At 35.1% G+C, this 22,161-nt stretch overlaps 1 protein-coding gene across 1 annotated transcript; it reads left to right on the plus strand.

Moving 5' to 3' along the window:
- The first annotated feature begins 3,031 nt into the window (after nucleotides 1-3,031).
- On the plus strand, nucleotides 3,032-14,361 carry LOC127863005 (putative nuclease HARBI1). Its single transcript, XM_052402343.1, has 7 exons — nucleotides 3,032-3,108; nucleotides 3,407-3,542; nucleotides 4,752-5,352; nucleotides 12,929-13,030; nucleotides 13,253-13,330; nucleotides 13,761-13,867; nucleotides 14,147-14,361. The coding sequence occupies exons 3-7, from the start codon at nucleotides 5,220-5,222 to the stop codon at nucleotides 14,336-14,338; spliced, it is 612 nt and encodes a 203-aa protein (XP_052258303.1). The 5' UTR covers nucleotides 3,032-3,108; nucleotides 3,407-3,542; nucleotides 4,752-5,219; the 3' UTR covers nucleotides 14,339-14,361.
- Nucleotides 14,362-22,161: the final 7,800 nt, after the last annotated feature.

Consider the following 22,161-nt stretch of genomic DNA (forward strand, 5'->3'; position numbering starts at 1 on the left):
GACCAATCATCCCGGGGCTCTACCGCCAATAGTAAGACTTGGGCTTAACGGTCGGTTGATATTTAGGTAGGGAAAATTGTACAAATAAATGTGATTTTTTATCGTTTATATTTGAGCATTAAATAATGTATCCAATAATTTAATGATTTCTATACTCAGTGCTGCCCATGCGCGAGGTAGCCATACAATCCAAAGGCGATACGCTTGTGCCGCTCAATTCTGTCTTCAGTATTTATAGTTGGTTTGTTGACCCATTATAATAGTACAATATTGAATAGGCGTACACCCCCCCCCCTCCTCACCTTATCAACATAGACATATATTATTTCTACCAGATAGCAATTTCCTAACAGGTAAACTTGAGATTTTTTTTACAGAAGATGCTCATAGAGGAGTTTTCACAGAGATGTCAAAAGACACAGTTGTTGTGGAAGGAATTGTTTTCAAAATATTCAATGTTGAAGAACCATAAGTATCAGAAGAACACCAAATACAATAAAGAACAAGACTTTTAACAAGCAATATATGTCTCCTACCGGCTCCACAATTTCAGATTTTTTTTATTTGTTGCCATAGCAACGATAATTTTTTTCCGATAGGGGACAATTACGAAAAACAAAGGCCGCACAATAATATCATCTACAGTAAACAATTACCAAGACAAGCTGAGGTTAAACATATGCAATACTTTAAAATGTCGTAAAATATACCAGTAATTAAGTAAGTAACATAGGAGCAAAAATAGCAATCAAAATGTAACAAAATAGGGAAAAAAAGAAATACGTGGTATAAAACATAAATAAAGCAAAAGAAGATAGTGATAGGTTTACAGTATGCGAGTAAATACATTTATGAGTATATCTGCGAGGCTTCTGTAGTAATATGGCTTACTGGATCACTCATTGGCTTTTTTAATTGCATTCAGTTTTCTTACTTTTTATTATACGTATTATTTCACATCACATAACCTTCGATGACTCTGAAGAGATCGCTTCAACAACCATAACAACAAATACACATAATTCTGAAAGTTTGTCGGTGGTTTCAATGAAATACATATTCTTACCATGTAAGTTTATATGAATGACCTGCCATACTTAAAATAAGAAGAATAACTAATATTCCAAAAGTGTGCAATATTAAAATATTTTGAAGATTTTCCGCAACCTTTTATGATAATTTATTTTAATTTCTTTTTCGTTTCGACTTGGGTGAAGACTTCCCCTTAAAACCAGTGCATATCTGTTGTAATTAATTTCGGTTGATTCAATTCACAAGTTGTGGAATTTGCCACAGGAATGCGACGTGCCAGTAGCGAAGGTGTTCGGTACAACTGTGACCGACACCGACATCAGATCACTCAATGAATCTGGCTTGCTCACCGATAAAGTAAGATATTACGTTTGATCTACGACCAATATATTATCATTAATTTATTAGTTATTTTCTTATCAATATAATTTCGGCTAACGATAAATGCCATCTTTAAGAGTTTAGTCCTCCTTTCATGTCTAGTTGATCTCAGAACAAATATTAATGACTCATTGAAGCGTTGTTTGAGTCATGTGTTGACAATCAATCATCTTTTCATAGCAACATAGCTTTTCATAGCTTTAATAAAGCCCATTTGGGCGAAATATTAGAATAAAAGAGTGTTTTTTGCTATGAAAATATATATCTTAATCCCTACTGGATATTAAACTGAGTATAGAATCAATCGTCTGTTCAACTATCGTAAATGCATCTATTGGCGAATGAGAACAAATAACAACAATACTCTCATAATGCTTTTGGATATATATTGTTTTCTTTAAAAAAAAACTATTACTTATATGACGCTTCTGTCCTGTCGAGTGAAACCGGAATAACTTACAATGGAGAAAAGTTTAATATATGGGAATATTGTAGTTGTTGACAACGTCAATATTAAAGTTTATATCATGTTTTTCATTTAAGGTCACTGATGCTTACCTAAAGCACCTTGTGCAGGAACTGGCCGCTCTCGGCGTAGGAAAAGTCCTGCACTTGGTGATCTCCACGATGGAAACACTGATAATAGGTAACCAGACTCACAGACAAACATTTGCGGTACAGTAACAATTTATTGTATATTGTATTCTTTGTAGAGCAGTGAGTGAAATGACTTTGATATAAACAAAATAATTATTACTCATATTAACTTGGTTTGTTTCAAATAACATTACCAGTATATTGGAATAGAATGCATTGTTAACCATGCAGTTGAAGGTGCCTAAACGTAAAACTTCAAGAATATTTTTTAAGCTGTCATTATGATATTGTATTTATTCACTAAAATAACGTAATGCCGAACAACCTTAGTTTGATAGAAATTGTCATCCGTTTTTTTCGCAACGAGTTCGATTACATAAGCCGTTTATATGACCTTGTGATCTGGTTGGACCTTTTTTATCCAGATTCAAACATGAACTTCATTTAATCAACATTCTTACAAAGTTTAATGAAGACCTATAGAATTTTAACTTGTAAATTGTTTGCTTAGATTTGGCCTTGTGACGTAGTTATTGGACGCACGTTACTCAGATTAAGATCAGCCTATGAATTGTTTGGTTGAACATTCTGAGCACATTTCCTCTAGGTTGGTCAGAAAAGCTCACATCGAACACTTCTTGCTCAGTCGCGCCCATAAGATTTATTTATTTATCAATTTATTGTGTTCGTGTTAGATTATCGCTTTTATTCCTCTCGTTATCATAGTGAATACATATTTTCAATCGTGACTGGGTCAATCGTAAATGGTTAATTTATATGATCACTCGTGAATTAATAGCTATAAAATGCAACAAGAAGCAACACATTCTTTAACGTTTTATTTTTATTGTTGTTTCTGTCTTATTATTTATCAATCCATTAAGGAATTTAATCCACAATTTAAATCTGGAGTTGAATGTTCTGTACTTATGAATTTTAATCGATGTTCGAAAAATATTTGTAAAAAAACCCGTTTACATCTTATGACACAATATATTATATTCGTATCTCGATTTTAATAGATTCTAGATTTAGAGAAAAGAGAAGTTTTCTTCTACAATCCTAGCGTAGGCAGATCGATTCCAGGTCGGCTATGTGGTGCGTATTCAGTTTTACAAAGGCAAGTCGGACAATATATTGAACACTTGTTATTCAATGGAAAAGCGTTGCATATAATACATACGCACATGTACGCAATCACACAACTAACTTGAACTGAATTTGTTATTTTGTAATTGTGTGACTTGTCAAACAAATGAAGAAGTTGTGATTAGTCTGTTGAAGTAAATCCGATGTACTATTAAATGTTGGTTTTCGTTTCTACGTTTTTACGGAAGAACATGCAAATGAAATGTAAGCGCCATCCTTGTTGTGCACATTTTGTTTTTCAATTCAGTTATTTGAATCGCAGTGCCTTTATCGCCCGATGCAGAAACGCATCGGAAGCTGACATAAGATTGCAATGGCGTGCACGGAATATGAAACACGCATCACACAGAAACTCGTTCGACTGCGGAATGTATTGCCTTATGGTAGTATACATATGTATCAGAAGATATTTACATTAACGCTTTTATTCTTACCATGGTACACTAATTTATTGGGTAATAATTATTTTAAACGTAAATTATGATTATAACAGATAAGAAAAAATGACTGTTTGTCGGTGTGCTTATTAATAACTAGATGTCCGAATGCTAAACAATTATAAATCATTGTTCCTAATTGCCGAAATTTCAACACCAGATGTGATCTGGTAAAATAGATGTTTGTGGATACAAAATACTCGTTTTTTATGGTTTTAACATGGTAACATTTTAGTGTTCGTGTGTCGTATGTACGGCAGATTACCCCTTTTGATTTTCAGGTCTCTAGGCCAAAGGTCAAGGTAACAGTGACAAAAACGTATTCACACAATGTCTGCCACTACAACGGCATGCATGTTTTACAAACAGCCCTTGTTAGGACCAGAGTTAGTGTTCGTGTGTCGTATGAATATATATCGTTGCAGAAATTTAAAGTGAACCGTTAAACTAAGTTTAGATTCACATCGTACGCATGATATACATGCTGGCGAATTCGACTGTACAGCCGTTTTCGATTTCAGAATTAAAAATCTGGCTTATTTCGCATTTTTCGACACATGTTCTTTCTGAACTTTTATTTTCTTTTATATTGAAATAAATATGTATATAATAAGTATTTTACACATTTTATATAGAGCAAAGTCGGGTAATTTCAATAATATTTGACAGCATCGTATAATCTCGCTTTAAAGTCTGTCTAACGCTCAAAATCAACGAAAATTTCTAAAAGAATTTCGTAAAATAAAGGTAACACCTAAACAATCAGTGTTCCTTATCGCAATAGTTACAATTTCAACGCTAGATGTGATATGATTACATGGATTTTTGTAGATACAAAATGCTCATTTTTATTTATTTGTGACCACAATAAAGTCCATGCTAATTTCCTGCGAATATAGCTATTCATACGACACACGAACACTAAAATGGTACCATGTTAAAACCATTAAAAAACGAGTATTTTGTATCCACAAACATCTATTTTACCAGATCACATCTGCACACGATTGTATAAACAGTTAAACCGTCGGTAACCACATACCGGCGGTTAAAATTCGGTAACTTGTTTGTTACTTGTCGGTAAGCGTTTGTATAAAATTTGGTTAGTTATGCCGATCAGTTAAAAGCCGGTTTAAACATACCCTGCTGTTGTAGGTGGGTAATTCAAGTAACCGAAAAGTAACTTACACAAAATGGCCGAGTCGCGCGACATTATTTTGACAAAATGGCAGACATTAGAGACGCTAACCACCGACGACCCAGACAATTTCGACGAGTCGACAGACAAATGACGGATTTCGACGACGAAGAATTACGAAGACGTTACAGATTTTCGACGACAAACATAGACAAACTAGTGGACTTGATCGGACATGGGCTACAACGACGTACGAGACAAAACCAACCCTTGACACCGCGGAAACAAATAATGATAGCGCTTAGATTTTATGCTTCGGGGAACTTCCTTCAAATTATTGGGGATACTTTGGGGTAGATGTTGCCACGGTGTCAAGGGTTGTGACGGCAGTTACTGACGCCTTATTTGTGCTGAAAGACCGGACTATACGATTTCCGACATCGACGGACGAACTTAAGGACGCCCAGACAGTTTTTTTTCGCGGTATGCCATGCGTAATCGGTTGCTTAGACCGAACGCATGTAAAAGTCCTTTCCCCGGGTGGTGAACAAGAACGCAGCTTTGTCAACAGAAAGCACCAACATACCATTATTGTCCAAGCAACATGCGATCATAAAGGTAATGTAACTAGGTCATTACTTAATTTTAGCCATTCACTTGTCAAAAGACCACATTGAATGAACAACTACCTCAGACTCAGTAGAATGAAAGTCGTATCGAAAATTATAAAGAATACAGTTATTAAACAAAAGTACACAAAACGTTCTTACCTTAATATTTTTTATAAAATCCATAAATAACCCATGTAACAAAATAACTGACGATTTTTCATTCAGGGTCTGTAATAATTGTTTAAGAAAAATTATATACAGACCCTAAAGCCACCCTATCACGACGATAAGCAATATTCAAATGTGTTTAGGCCTATGCAATTGACATACGTCATGTACTTGACATGACTGTTACGAGTGGTAGAGATGGTGAGGCACTTTGCAGGGTAATTGCATTTCTACGAGGCACTATTACACTTTTTTGTGCAATCGTGATACATCGGCTATCTCGGATTCCTCCGTAAGATAGGCCTCGTGGCTGACGGTCGCCATATTGCCTTGTATTACTACTTTACTACCCAAAAGGTTGTCAGTCTATTGTTATGAGGCTGCATACATGCGCGTTGAACTAGCGCCAAACTTTTTACCGAAACTTTGATATTAAGAGCACTATTAACGTTCATTTGTGTTGCATTTTGACCTATTATCCAAGTGATTTACTTTTCCATTATTGTTTAATCACCCTATCATCCAATTTTTTAGATGAAATTACGGTGTTTACAAAACCAACCAAACCGAAAGTGAAACTGGATGCATTACGTTTCGCGATGTAAACATTAAATATTTGTTCAGTTTGAGGAAGCGAATCGATAATAGACGTTGGAATATTTATGCAATACAGACTATCATTGCCGATTGTAGTACTGTCTAAAAAATACCTTTTATGACAGGTCATGTATAGAACGTTAATCAAATAGTGACCATAAATCACTACAAATGTCTGGGTTGTTCATTAACCCATTTATGCCCAGTGGACTCTCCCATCCTTCTAAATTGGATCAATTTATTTCCAAAAGTAGGGGTGTCTGGTATATTTATTTCTATATTTAGAATATTTCTTACAGAAATTTCTTTAAGCAAACGGCGCAGACCCAGATGAGACGCCGCATGATGCGGCGTCTCATCTGGGTCTACGCTGTTTGCAATGTCCTTTTTTTCAGGACGCTAGGCATGAATGGGTTAATATAATTAATGCACGTTTCTGATCTAATTGCCTGTATCTAGTTGTAATTACCATGATATTGATAAAATTAAAACGTTTTTTGCGAAAATTAACATTACATGTTTTATTTTTATCATTTAGGGAATATATAATTGTATCATTATCATCATTAAATATTCTGAAAATGATCTAAATTATCATGATTACTTTAAAGTAGAATTTTTAAATTTTACTCATTATTTTTAATGAATTTGCACATTTGCTTGATTCAAAATAAAATGTATTAATAAGGGTTTCAGTTGTTAGTTTTAACCCATTTTTAGTTCGATTTAATTTAAAGTACTAACTACGTACATGTATGTGAAATGCTCTTGAGTTCGTTTCCTGTGCCTAGAACCAGTACTTGGGTGTCTCTTGGAGATTTCTTAAGAATGCTCCCACACTGGGGATCAAACCAGTGACCTCCAAATCATTAGGTGGACACCACATCCATTACACATCAGCGACCTTTAATTAGTAAATTACTTTAGTATTGCAGCATTATATAATGTAATGTTGCTACATATTTTTGGAAAATGATTAATGTGCAGTACTAAATAAATCTAAATGCATACAATTTTAATTGTGTATATTGTGTGATTATTAGTTACAAATTCCCTTTTTACAGGTATACTGGTTTATGAAAGACTGATAAACATAAAATTGACAACTCATCTCCCCAACGATACTTTGTGTGGCTCATTCTCAGAACAAACCCATAGTCAGTGAGAAAACTACAGTGTAAAAAGACCACTTGATTGTGACAATTATGGCTGACCAAGCAAATGTTATCTTTTAAAATAAAGAAAACTTCCAGTTCAATATACATTTTATACCAATTATGACATTGGCCAACGCAGAAAATAATTATAAGGTTGATTTTCCCAAAATTGACTGTTACAATTGGATACTGTTTTAAGCTTCACTCTACTTTGTCTGAAAATAAAAGTCCTAAATGATGTAAAAGAAACATACATATTTAATTTTTAGTTTTACAAGGATATATATATACATACATATATTATAATATCTTTTTATCGATGGTCAATCAATTTAAGTTTAACTAATATATGCATACACATTTTATACATGTGTATGCTTTGATTTTTTTCTATTGAAGCCAAATTAATATCCCATTAGATAGATAAAATAATATCACAGCAGTATTCCTATTTTGTCTGCAAGTACTGCAGAAATCATGGATTATTATTTTACCGAGTCAGCCTTAATCTTTATATTATAATTGTTAAAACAGATTAAGATGTGCATTATACAATTGAGGATGCATCAAGATTAAAAAATGGTACATGTATAAATAAAGAAAGAATCAATAACAATCAGAAACTGTGCATTTTTTTTCAGTATTGTGTGAAAGGATTTGAAGTAATGATGTGTTTGAAATATGATTTATGTGAATTTGAATAAATATATAAAATTTAGTGATTTTCTCAGACAAAAACTGTTAATTACATACTAAAGTATTCAGAATGTATTATTGTAATATTCATTCGAATTTTTTAGTACAAAAAGCACTTTTCCCTGGCATTTGTATTTATAGTAATTGCATATTTTATAATTCTGACAGCATTTATAAACTGTGTTCATGCAAGCATGAACACGGTTTCATTTTTTGAGTATTTAAACAAGAGGGCCATGATGGCCCTGTATCACTCCACTGCTGAAAAAAGGCTGAAACAAATTTCTCTGCATATGCAAATACTTAAATATAGGCCCTATTTAAGCACATGTACACTTTTGTGACCTTCTGGGCTGGGTCAAATTTAACCCCAGTGGCATAATTTGAGAAAACTCTGTAGAGGACTACTATATCTCACTACATACAAAATGTGGTAGCCCTAGGTCCTAGAGTAAAGGACAAGAATATTTTTAAAGTTTTCACAAAATAAGCAAGATATAAGCGTATATAATGTTCAATTTTGTGACATGCGGGTCAGGATCAAATTTGACCCAAAGGGCATAATTTGAACAAACTTGGTAGAGGACTATAAGATGTTACTGCATACCAAATTTGGTAGCCATAGTCCAAATGGTTTTTGACAAGAAGATTTTTAAAGATTTCACAAAATAGGCACTTTAAAAGCGTTTATTCAATTTTGTGACCCCCCGGGGCAGGGTCAAAGTTGACCCCAGAGGCATTATTTGAACAAATTTGGTAGAGGTTTATTAGATGTCACTACATACCAAATTTGGTAGCCCAATGGTTATGGACAACAAGATTTTTAAAGTTTTCACAAAATAGGCCCCATATAAGCGTATGTTCAGTTTTGTGACCCCGGGCAGGGTCAAATTTGACCCAAGGGGCATAATTTGAACAAACTTGGTAGAGAACTATAACATGTCACTACATACCAAATTTGGTAGCCCTATGCCTTATGGTTAAGGACAAGAAGAGTTTTAAAATTTTCACAAAATAGGCATTATATAAGCATATAATTGACCCCTGGGGCATAATTTGAACAAACTAAGTAGAGGACTATACAATGTCACTACATACCAAATTGTGTAGCCCTAGGCCTAATAGTTATGGATAAGATTTTTTTTTAAGTTATCACAAAATAGGCATTATATAAGCATATGTTCAATTTTGTGACCCCCGGGGCAGGGTCAAATTTGACCCTAGGGATTAAATTTGAACAAATTTGGTAGAGGACTATTAGATGTCACTATATACCAAATTTGATAGCCCTAGGCCGGAGTGTTATTGACAAGAATTTTTTTGAAGTTTTCACAAAATAGGCCTTATATTAGCATATGTTCAATTTTGTGACCCTCGGGGCAGGGTCAAACTTGACCCCAGGGGCATAATTTGAATAAACTTGGTAGAGGACTATAAGATGCCACTACATACCAAATTTGGTAGCCCTAGGCCCAATGGTTATGGACGAGAAGATTTGTAAAGTTTTCACAAAATATACCCTATATAAGCATATGTTCAATTTTGTGACCCCCGGGGCAGGGTCAAATTTGACCCCAGGGGTATAATTTGAACAAATTTGGTAGAGGACTATTAGATGTCTCTACATACCAAATTTGATAGCCCTAGGCCCAATGGTTATGGACGGGAGATTTTGAAAGTTTTCACAAAATAGGCCTTATTTAAGCAAATTTTCAATTTTGTGACCCCCAGGGCAGAGTCAAATTTGACCCCAGGGGCATAATTTGAACAAATTTGAAAGAGGTACACCCCAGGAACATTCCTAAGAAATTTCATCAGAATAGGACCAGTAGTTTAGGAGAAGATGTTTAAAGGAAAAGTTTATGCATGGATGCACGATGAACACAGGACCTTTGGGCAGTGGAGCTAAAAATCAAATTAAACATTTAGTTTTGATTTAAAATCAGTTTTTATATGCAAGTGTCTATTTCACTTATAAATTAAAACAGCATATTATTCATTATTGAAAAGATTATTCCAAGCTTGATGTCATATTTCAACTTTGCATAGTGTAGTTAATTGAACATTGTTTTGAACTGTATGGGCAGCTATATTTTTTAATTAATGTATGTTGTATTATACAAAATGCATTATTTCTACCACAAGTAGACCATATAAGGCCTACTGCTACTAAATACTAAATAGGCACTGGTATGAATTTGACACTGTTTTTGATGCTCATACAAAACTTTAATTATTACTACACTTTAGTATATTAAATATTTTCAAGTTTTTGTTCAACATTATTTGCAAAAGAAAAGAGTGTCTTAATGCATTTGAAAATATACTTAAAACAAACTAAAATGCATTTTAACATACCTTTTCCCTGGTAAAGTGTATTTGGGATGATAAAAAATACACTTGAAGAGTATTAATGCTGGAAAAATGCAGAAAAAAAATACATTTGTTTCTGTTAGAAGTGTGTCTTGTCTGCATTTTTAAGTGTTTTTTAAATGCACATCAAATGCAGATAAATACAATGCCAATACTGTTACATGTATTGTAATGGACATAAAATGCACTTGTTCTTGTAATTAAATGCTTTAGTGAATTGAAATAACCTTTTATAACGTTTTAACAATTAATAATACCTTTTTATATAAATTTTCTTTTGAAATGTGACACTTAATTGATTTTTGCACCACTAGTAAGAGATATAATTTGTGCTCATAATGCTTTATCATTTCACTACATAATATCATTTGTTGTATGAAAATTACCCGTAAAATTCATGTGAAAGCTCAAGAGATCAATAGCAGCGTGCTATACCCTGCTCCTTTTTACATGACTTGATGGTATTTAGTCCCCAATTCTACATTGCTAAGGGAAAATTAATGTGCAGATTTGACAAATAAGTCTTAACTGGGATCCAATAGGCAGACTTTCATATTACTTGTATTTAATTTAAATCATGATCTGAATTGCTCTTTGGCAAATTTTTGTTGGTTACAGTCTTCAACTGAATTTTGTTCACTTTGTAGTGATTATATTTTCTATATTTATCAGACAACATCTTTCTTCAAAAGTTAAACATGATTGCTTGGTTAATTTAGAAACAAGATCAATGCATCATAACATAAAATGAAAAAATGTGTAATAGTAAAAATGACAGCAAAAAAGCACTAGATTATCTGCCTTAAATCTGAGACCATATGTTGATGTATTGGAATTTCTCATAAATAATGTGCTCCATAGTTGTATAATTGTATAGTCGTATGCATGAGTGGTGTCAATGTCACAATACCAATTAAAGCCTATAATTTACTAAAACAATTTGAAGTTTGATGTGATCTGTTATATATAATTATATATACATGTATATATATATATTGTTGTCTTGTTGAAAAGTTAACATGCAATAAGTTTACTGTAATTAAGTGACAAATAGTTTTACTGATTTGGTTGGATGCATATATGCAGATATATCATGGTTTGTGCAGAGGACAGTAGCAAAAACAAGAGCTGTCTCCGTAGGATGACATACGCCCCCGATAAACGCTTTAATAGAAGTTATGAGCATTTTTCAAAACCTAAAAGCCGACCCTAAGTTCAAGGTCAAAGGGGTCAAAATTTGTGTGTGTATGGGAAGGCCTTGTCCATATACACATGCATTCCAAATATGAATGTTACATCTGAAGCGACATAGAAGTTATGAGCATTTTTTCGAAACCTAAATGCAAAGTGTGACGGATAGACAGACGGACAGTGTGATCACTATATGCCCTCCTTTGGGGGCATAAAAATGTGTTTCACATTGTTTTGGTAAATTAGTAATGTAGTTAAAAGAACAGAATCATCAATTATAAAGTTATTGATTATAAAGTGTTGCTGGCATATTTGATGCATTCATCTAGCTATAAGAAGGTCCCTGTTTTATCCCCACTGGCACGAGTGAGGGTTCTCAAAATCTTTAAAAAAAATATGAATAACTACATATAGGGTCGAGAGCCTTGTTGATATGGGGGCTAAACACCTGAAATCAAAGCGACCCAGGTTAAAGGCCGAGGCCAAATAAATAAACCAGAGGCCGCATGAGCCTGCTATACTCTGAACAAGTATTGTTTCTTCTCAGAAAACTGGCTTAAGTGTCTTACTAAGCTTTAGACTTTGAGTTTCAGTGCAATCAATCTAAAATAAATTGGTCAAATTACATAGATCTAATAATTTGTAAAAAATAAACATTCTGCACAAATTCAATTATTTACTTTACCTGTGTGCATGAATCATTTCAGTCTTGATGGTTAGTGAACTATGTCAAAAGCACCATATCTATGAAACACTTGTATTTTGAATAGTGCAATGTTCCACAGAATTGATGCTGATGATAATTCTACACGATGATGAATTATTAGATATATTTCTAAATTCCATTTCCACCAACAATTCGGTTATTCCACTACCAGTTCACATGCTTCAAACACAGTTGAAAATAACACTATTTCACTCAACAACCGTGACACATGTACTCAATTTTTCAACTTTTCGCAATTAAACTTGTCTTCTACTGTTATTGTTGTTGTTGTACTTTTTAAAGTAGTTCGAAAGATGGCGACCATTAACCCAGAGATTGATTTATGAAATAAATCGTCTGCTGATCCAGAGTGTTTTTTGTGCACATGTCTCAAAATGTTAATTTTCTGGAGATTCAATTGCGGTATTTTTGATTGTATGACCATAACATGCTATTCATTACTTATATTATACAAAATGTGATTTATATCACTAGGTATTGAATTACTTATGTTCACATTTTCCAATGAAAGCGATGCAAATAATTAATCCATAATTAATGATCTATTATTGGTGTCTTAAAATAAGCCGTTTTGTTTTATCAAAGTTCATTTAATATGGGCACGATGCTTTTTTATTATTAAAATTTAACGCTGTGTATTGTTCTACAAACAACATAAACATAACGTATTTTAGGAAGATTCTCCAGCATTAACGCCGCCTGGCCGGGCTCTTGTCATGACGCCCATGTGTTCAGGGTGTCTGAACTTTGTCGGCACATGGAGGAAAACCATCAAGGTAATTGTTAATGGTATCATTGTTGTAAATGATCAATTATTCAATAGCTGGACCCGCTGCTCATGTAAATTATTACAGCGATGAACTTTTTTTATGATTCGGAATTTCTCAAAAGACACTTATAATTGTGAACTTACATTTTTAAAATGCCAAAATAGAACAGCTGTCTCTAATAGCGTTGTCTTTTTTTTACATCCATGATGACGTTTTCAACTTATCCAGATTACCAGCGAGGAGTATTGCTCGGTGACTCCGTGTATCCATGTAGACCTTTCCTCATGACGCCATACTTAAATCCAGGTGAGTTTGATTGATAATGGATTTGCCCCGGAACGTGCTAGAATACCACTTTTCTTTGCGTTGAAACCAATCTGGCTTTTGTTTTTCAAAATCACATACAATATCAAGCGTTATAAGTTAATCTAGCATGAAGTCATCAAGATGAGCTATTGTGATCTCCCTCCGTTCGGCGCCCGTAGACGTCCGATGTGCGATTTGCGTGGTCAATTTTATGCTGTTTATAACTATAGGCAACAGGTTTTCACAAAGCGTCTAGAAACTTTGTCATCATGGTTAAATTGACAATACATGTATCTTATATGTTTATACACCGCAATTGTGGTCTCCAGTCTATGTATTCCATACTATAAAGTAGCAATACGCCGACATTTACTTTATTTATACAGTACGATAGTCCTGTTAAATATTTGTTTTATCTTAAAACATGTAGTCACTGACGCAGAAGTAAGGTTCAACACTGCCCATACAGGAATTCGCAACCTCATCGAACGGGTGTTCGGGATGTGGAAAAGGAAGTTTCATGTACTGCATTCAGAGGTTTGCGGCGTGGAACACTAGTTAATGTTAATGTAGCTTCTTACAGTCATTATCGGTTTTATTGTAATAATAAATATGCATTTTATAACATAATTTGTTTTTTAATATTGTTAAGTTAAAGAAAACTACGTAACCTTCGAATCAGACAAAAAAACAGAAGCCCTTGTCGACATTGAAAATTTAAAATTGTTTATAGGTACCCGTTATGTTTTTAATTTTCTTCACATTTATTATAATAAAAAAGATAAATATGTTGTTTTTTTATTAAATCATGTGCAGATAAGGATGAAGCCAGCAAAGTGCTCGAAAGTTATCGTCGTTTGTGCAATTCTGTACAACCTCGCCTTGCTCTGGAAGGAGCCCGATGTAGTCGACGTAGTTGTTGACGAACAGCCTGCAGCCGACACATACACCGGACAAATGGACGGACGAGGTGTTAGGGCGCACATCGCAAGCGCATACTTCTCTTGAGGCAAGTTGTACTAGTACAAATACAGTGTAAAGTCAATGCATTTTATTTAGTATTATAAAGAATAAGGCCTACAGAACATAACATTTATTCCGATACATACGAATGAAAACGATTCAAGTTCATAAAACGAACATTATTCAACATTTTTTACATGTTAAATTGTACAAGTTTAACTAAAGTTTGTTATAAACCGCCTGTGCTAAGCGCGTGCAGTTTTGCCAGAATTCAAGCTGCGCTTCCTGTACTTGGATGGACTTCCTGTAATACTCCATCTGCAACCGCTTTAGCGTTGTTGGCCTGCAATAAAACATATGTTATTTATTAAACAAATAACATAGCTTAAGTTATTATAAATTTTCAAACGCGATTTATTACACATGTTTAACATTTTGGTTAACTATTTATACCTTTCCGATGGTGTACTTTCAGACTGCGTTGCCTTCGGCTTGATGTCAGGTCCTCGAGCCATTGTAGCTCCAACCACGTTTGAGTTCTCGTCGTCATGATTTGACGCTGCATTGTCTGTTCATACATTACACAGTTAACATGTTGACTTTCCTTAAAACTCATGTTACATATTTGTAAGATGAACAACTTTGACATCAATTAAACATGAGCTCATATTGAATGTTCCTTTATTTATCATGATGGAAGCGATATATTAAAAATCCATTGCCATAAATGACAATATTTTTGTTATTTAACCAAAATATAACATAACTGTGTACTTATTTTGTCATTTCCAGTAAGATGAGAATGTCATGTAGATTCAAATTATTATAATTATTATAAGTAGTTGTAGCAGTAGTAGTAGTAGTAGAAGTAGTAGTAGTAGTACCTCCATCAGCAGTAGCACCTTCATCAGTAGTAGCAATCATGCTCGAAATCCCTGCAAACAAATACAATGACGGTGATGACCTGAGCGCTGGCGGTGATGACCTGAACGCTTGCGGTGATGACCTGAACGCTGGAGGTGATGACTTGAGCACTGGCGGTGATGACCTGAGCGCTGGCGGTGATGATCTGAGCGCTGGCGGTGATGACCTGAGCGCCGGCGAAGGTGACCTGAACGCTGGCGATTATGACCTGAGCGCTGGCGGTGATGACCTGAACGCTGGCGACATGGGATCGACCAATACCAGTGACATTACGCGATTGAGAGAAATGGTACAGTTTAAAAGGAACCGAAAACACGTTCAACAAAACCGCCATGTGAACTTACCGCGTGAGATTTGGTCTATAATTGTTGATATTGTTCTAAAACTAAGCCCTTTGTCAAGATACTCCCTTCAACGGGTAAATAGGGTGTTTAGAGATTTAGTAGGTAAGACACCGCCTCCGCGGTTGTATCTATGCCCTAGTCGGTTCGATGACGTAACCGTATCGTCCATCAGTGTTCGAAAGATAATCGCAATATCTGCCTCTGGCAGTGGATTGGTCCAGGCGATTCGTCAACTTTTAAGGCATTCCTCGTGGGTTAATGCATGGCTATTTCTGCGTTTAGCTACTTCACCCTAGGAAACCCGATGCCTGGTGAGCAGCGTAAGACCAATCATGCAGCGCGGTGTATTTTCGAATGAACTTACAAAGGGCAAGTGAATTGGAAAAATTAAAATATTTCAAAGTCCAATTTGAAACAACTGTGAATTAACATTGATGACAAAGGTATTGGCCTACATGTAGAAAAAATCCTGACGAATTTAATTAAAAAATGAGCGAAATGTGGCTCCTTGAAGTAGAAGATCGGGCAAAATGGGGCATGTTCAGGCATTTAGGGGAGAAAAACTGCTTTAATTTGCAAGCCCTTACAATAATTAAAGGATGTATACAAACTTATACATGTCTGCCATAACCTCTCAGCAGGGTTTCTCCAGAAAAATATTTATTGTGGACAAATTTGCTTTTTTAATGACCATGTTGGGAAAACATGGATACCAAATGGAGAAGACTGGGTCACCTTATGTGAACAGCGACTTTATAATTCTTTTTCGTGAAAAAAAAAATTCCAGACATTTTGTTGCAATTTCTTTGCTTTGTAGAGACGAAGCAAATCTACGATGTAATGATATGAACTGGGGTTTAGTGTAATGTTTTACCTTTCCGGCAATAAAATGAGGAAAACGAATTTATTACTTCCATCGTTACTGTGTGTCTGTTTCCTGTATATGTTCGGAATTTGGTCTCTGGGATTGTTTGGACCCGCCCTTGATAGGGCGCTAAACGAGATGCAAAGTCCGACGATTGACGTAAACCAAGATTGCAAGTATGTGTACCTTGATTTAGGTAGCAACAAGGGCGTGCAGATACGGAAGTTGTACGAGCCATGGCTGTATCCGGGTGCGGCTATAATACCGTTCTTTGACACGTTGTTTGGAAAAATAACGCAATACAGCCGTCGTGGAGATGTGTGTTCGTTTGGATTTGAGCAAAGAACCATATTCCTCTCTTCACAATGTAACAAAGGAAACAAATGAAACCAAAATATTCATCGAGCGACGGGCCAAACACTTCGAAACGATCTTAAATTTCATCAGAAATGACTCAACCATTCCACTGGCCCTCCTTCCTTCAACTAAAGAAGACCTGCTAGCGCTCAAAACGGAAGCTACATATTACCACCTTCATTGACTAAGAAAGAAAATATAATACAAAGAGAAGCTTATAAATAAATAAAATCAAATTAAAAACAAAACAAGAATGAAGAATACTACCTTACTACCCCTTCCAACCTTTCGGTTAACAGCATAATATACTACTAATTTCAAAATCCAGGCTACAATTTACAGTCTACAATGTTCAATTTATTCTATGATGCCAACCATGTATTACCGGAGACGTATTACCTAAAATGTACGAACTACGATGTACCTTTTCCAATGTCCCCTCTACGATGTTCTGTCTACGATGTCCCATCGACGATGTTCTTGCTAGGATGACCCATCTACGATATCAAATTTACGATGTTATGATATGAACTGGGGTTTAGTGTAATGTTTTACCTTTCCTGTAAATACTTGTTCTGGCATCATCATTCCAATAGTCAGTGCGTTTAAACAAACATAACAAGTAAGCATATGCATATGGATCTGACTTTTCACAGATCCCATTACATATAAATAAAATCATGTTTGTTACTTGCCACTTGAACCAGAAATGTGTGAATCGTTCTTTCTTGTTTAAGTTTACTTGGAGACAATCTGTTCCGATACACACGTTCACCTCAATTATTTACAATATTCATTCATTAAATGCCGTTCTTTAAAGGGATCTTTTCACGCTTTGGTAAATTGACAAAATTGAAAAAAGTTGTTTCAGATTCGCACATTTTCGTTTTAGTTATGATATTTGTGAGGTAACAGTAATACTGAACATTTACCATGGTGTAATATAGCCATTATATGCATCTTTTGACGATTTTAAAACCTAAAAATTATAAAGCGTTGCAACGCGAAACGATTGAATAATTTGGAGAGTTCTGTTTTTGTCGTTAAATTTTGTGAAACTACGAAGATTGCTTATATAAGGTATAAAATACGTCCAGTATGTGTACTCGGCGGAATAGCTCAGTAGGCTAAAGCGTTTTTACTTCAGGACTCTGGCAGGACTCCAGTGGTCACTGGTTCGAAACCTGCTCCGGGCAATGTTCTTTTCCTTTTTTTAATTTTATTCTTGATTTTTTACTGGAGCTTTTACGATCCAATGTTTACATTTATAAATATAAAGCATTTAATGAATAAGTTAAAAAATGACAAAATCTGTGAAAAGGCCCCTTTAAGGTTTGGACAATGAACTTATGTTGTAAATAATTGAGGTGAAAGTGTCTCGGAACAGACAGTCTCCAAGTAAACTTAAACAAGAAAGAACGATTCACACATTTCTGGCTAGTGGCAAGTTACAAACATGATATAGAAGTACAAAACTTGGCTAAATTCCTGTAGCCAATACACATTTAAGTAAGATTTAAAGTTAAACACATACATTACATATAGTTTTAGAACATGAACACTAGTAAAGTAAACAAATGTCATCGTCACATAAGATAGTGCGCTTGTAAAACAACAAACTATTAAAGTGATATTATGGGCATTGTTCACTGTTGAATTGAGGTGAAAAGAATTAATAGATCAAAAGTGTAAGTTAAAATGTGGTTACTGACCAATTATCTGCAACTCATCTTGCTACCAGTTGTTTATAAAAATATATTTTATATTATACATTTTACGTGACCCACCCAGTCCTGTAAGCCGAAATGACCCGTAAAACAAAATGGTGTCTTCGTGTCGTATAAACGAATCTGCACTAAGACTAAGTTTAGGTTCACACATGCGTGATCAGTTGTCAAACGAAACTACGGTTGATATTCAAATGCATTATTTTTCTCTTTCCGGGGTATTGTTTTAGTATGTTGATGCTGCATTAACAAATATAAGTGTATATGAAGTGAAAACAACAAAAATAAATAACGGTTGCGATAGACACCTATAAACTGTTAGATGCCCATAATATCACTTTAACGGGCACAGTTAGTTTTTTTAGTTATGTGTTTGTTTTCTGTAGAGCATCTCGTATCTGCTTAAAGCGGGTATATACGATTTTTTATATGTGTTTAATTGTAATATATTAATAAAATATGTTACAATAACACAAAATAGGCCAGAAAAATTATACATTAAAGCCGAATTTCATAAAATGCAGCAAAGACAAATTAGCGCCCCGAGCCGATAGTGACGTACATATTTTCCTACAATAACCGAAGCATTCGTCTTTGTATTAGGATCGGAGATAGTGTTCGTGTGTCGTATGAATAGATATCGTTGCAGAATTTCAAATAAACCGTTAAACTAAGTTTAGATGCACATCGTACATGTATGGTATACATGCTGGCGAATTCGGCTGTACAGCCGTTTTCAATTTCAGAATTAAATATCTGGCTTATATCGCATTTTTCGACACATGTTCTTCTTAACTTTTATTTTAATTTATATTGAAATATATATAATAAGTTTTTTACACAGTTTATATAAATTCATAAATATTTCACTAAATCGTATATACCCGCAAATTAACCATATCCCTGTGATTTGCATTGATGGCACTCAGTATGGAAGAATGTCCCCCCCCATCATTACTTCCACCACCTGTATTGTTGATTGTCTTATCGCCTCACTTATCGGATCCTGCACCACAGCAGTCGTCACCTGGGGAGCTGCCATCATATGGTAAAACACAACCTGTTCCGATGTTGCTATCAGTGGCATGGGGTTCATCGCCCGCTGTTCTGTGCACATACGTCAGTGTTGGTACGACCTGCTGATTCGGTTCCTCATGAGGAGCCGTATCCTGATCATCAGAGGTGACAAAAGACCCCAACCCGTCGTTGAACTCCTCCTCCTCGTCGTGCTCGTCTAAAAGGGCGTTGGGGCATCGTACTGACCAATTGGAGGGCCAGTCAAACATCCTGGCTCGATGGATAGAGCAAAGATGTTAGAGAGCTGCCCATTGAAACGGACGTATCCAAATTCAACGCATGTTTCTTTTGCTCCTGGCCCGGTCGTTCCAATCCTGTAGAAGAGCCTTTTTCAATGCTGCTTAGTGGCAACACAAGGTCTAGGGGTTCCACTGTCTCATCTATGGCTTCTACGTTATTGTCGATGACATTCAAACGTTCCGCTTGATTTAGGAGAGCTGTCATATTGGTCACACTAAGTTCACTTGTCTCGTCGATATGCCTCCTGTACTTACGTACATGAACCATAAGTTCGTGTTACTCATGGCAGCGGAAATTGCATAGACTGCAAGAGAATGGTACTCTGTCCATCGGCACATGGTGACATACTACTCTAGACTTTCTGTCAACTTTTCCACAGGCACAACATCTATACTTTTTATGACGATCGTCTACAGCTAGCCACATATTCTAAAATAAACAACCAATAGTTATGTAACAGCTGAATGAACTTGAGAAGCGTCATTGTTCTTTTGTGCAACGATATCTTTTCGTACGACACATGAACACTAACATGGTGTTCGTGTGTCGTCCGAATAGATATATTAAAAATTAAAATGGAATTAATTGTGTCACAAATAAATAAAGACAAGCATTTTGTATCTACAAAAATCTATGTGATCATACCACATCTAGCGTTGAAATTGTGCCTATTGCTATAAGGAACACTGATTGCTTAGGTGTTCATTTTATTTTACGAAATACTTTACGGAATTTTCGTTGATTTAGAGCGTTATAGATACTTTAAACAAACGTTCACTGATTTATGAGGATACCGGTAATATTAAAAATAAGATCTCGAATATATTGAAGCAAATAAATTAAAAATAAATATGTATTCATGCTATGCATTTAAGACGGGTAATATTTACAAAAAAATGGTATTTGGAAAAAGTTATCGCCATTTGTGGTGAACCAGTCTGGCACTAGGGCTTATTCCCTTTAGGCCGGTAAATAGAAAACAGAAAGCAAATCAAATTAAGGCAAAAAATGGTATTTTGCGGTGAAACCCCTATAATGCAAGAAGATAGAGAACAATGCGCTACAACATTATGACTTTCCTAACGGATTTTTCCAGAGTTATACATATACGTGTGAAAAGGCATTTGTCGAAGTGTATATGTAGCTCAATTGGTCTATAAATGCTTCGCAAAAATATATGACTCGGGCAGAAAAAAAATCTAGTCTGATTGATGTCGCTATGTGAATATCAGAAAAGTGATACAAAAAGCGGTCAACGCTCGCCGCTGTGCAGCGGAATTTTGCCCGTATTTCAAACGTATGCCTCTGCAAGTAGAAAAACTCATGGTACCAAGCCATAAGGGCGAATTTCGTTCGCCTCAATGACTTGAGTGTTACACTTATTTTACTGTGACATACGGTAGTTCAAATAGAGCGAACCATTGAAAACAGCCGTCAATTATAACAGATAAAGGAATGTTTTCAATAGCAAATCATTTATGAATGGTATAATGCTGATCGATAATTGAAAATTCAGAATTTACCGCCGCTAGTAGTTATTCATACTGTTGCAAATCCAATTTAACCGCGAGCTAATATTTGATAACATTTTATTTAGAAATCATGTTGTTTTTAGAACCAATGGTATAGTGTTTGTTCCAATGTTGCAAAACGATAAAATGTACGATTCAGTGGCGATAAAGACTCAGGAAGCAAGTTATGCTACCCCAGTTTTAGTAAAACAAGTTGCAGCCTACGTCATCAATGACATCATACAATTGAATGACAATTGAATGACGTAGTTAAAACACTTTTTCATTTCATTTATCGTCAGATTGTCGACAATACCCGACGGTGTTTCTTCCACATTTTTGAACATATATCAATTTATATGTTTGAATTTATCATGGAAATAAAATAGAGATTAAGGACAACCGAATTGAGGTATCTTTCTTCGTACTTCATGGTGTTCGTGTGAAATGATATTTTAAGTATGAAAAATAACTTTTTCATTGAATATCCTACTAATACTTTTGTTTTCGCCACAAAGACTGTCTACATGTGTGATGACGTTTCAGTATGTTTATTTACCACATATTTGGTCATAGTAATTGTATAACTGAAAATATGCGAACGAAACGATATATTTTATCTCAGGTGGGCGTTGTCTGCGAAGGTACAACTTAAGTATACTGCAGCTCATTGGGTCATTGTCGACCTGTAATGGCACACAAGTCACCCGGGGATGACAATAAGCCGATTTATGTCACCCTGGGGTGACTTCAAGCTGACGCCGGTTGAATAGAATTGGCTTCATTCACCCCAGGGTGACATGAATCGGCTTCTAGTCACCCC

The sequence above is a fragment of the Dreissena polymorpha genome, chromosome 16 (genome assembly GCF_020536995.1).
Source record: "Dreissena polymorpha isolate Duluth1 chromosome 16, UMN_Dpol_1.0, whole genome shotgun sequence".
Lineage (NCBI taxonomy): Eukaryota > Metazoa > Mollusca > Bivalvia > Myida > Dreissenidae > Dreissena > Dreissena polymorpha.

Bases quoted from the DNA above. Each gene is read 5' to 3' on its own strand.
- LOC127863005 (XM_052402343.1), top strand. From the start codon at position 5,220: ATGCCATGCGTAATCGGTTGCTTAGACCGAACGCATGTAAAAGTCCTT. The intron at 13,031-13,252 runs GTAATTGTTAAT...CAACTTATCCAG, and splicing joins CATGGAGGAAAACCATCAAG to ATTACCAGCGAGGAGTATTG. The intron at 13,868-14,146 runs GTTTGCGGCGTG...AATCATGTGCAG, and splicing joins TTCATGTACTGCATTCAGAG to ATAAGGATGAAGCCAGCAAA.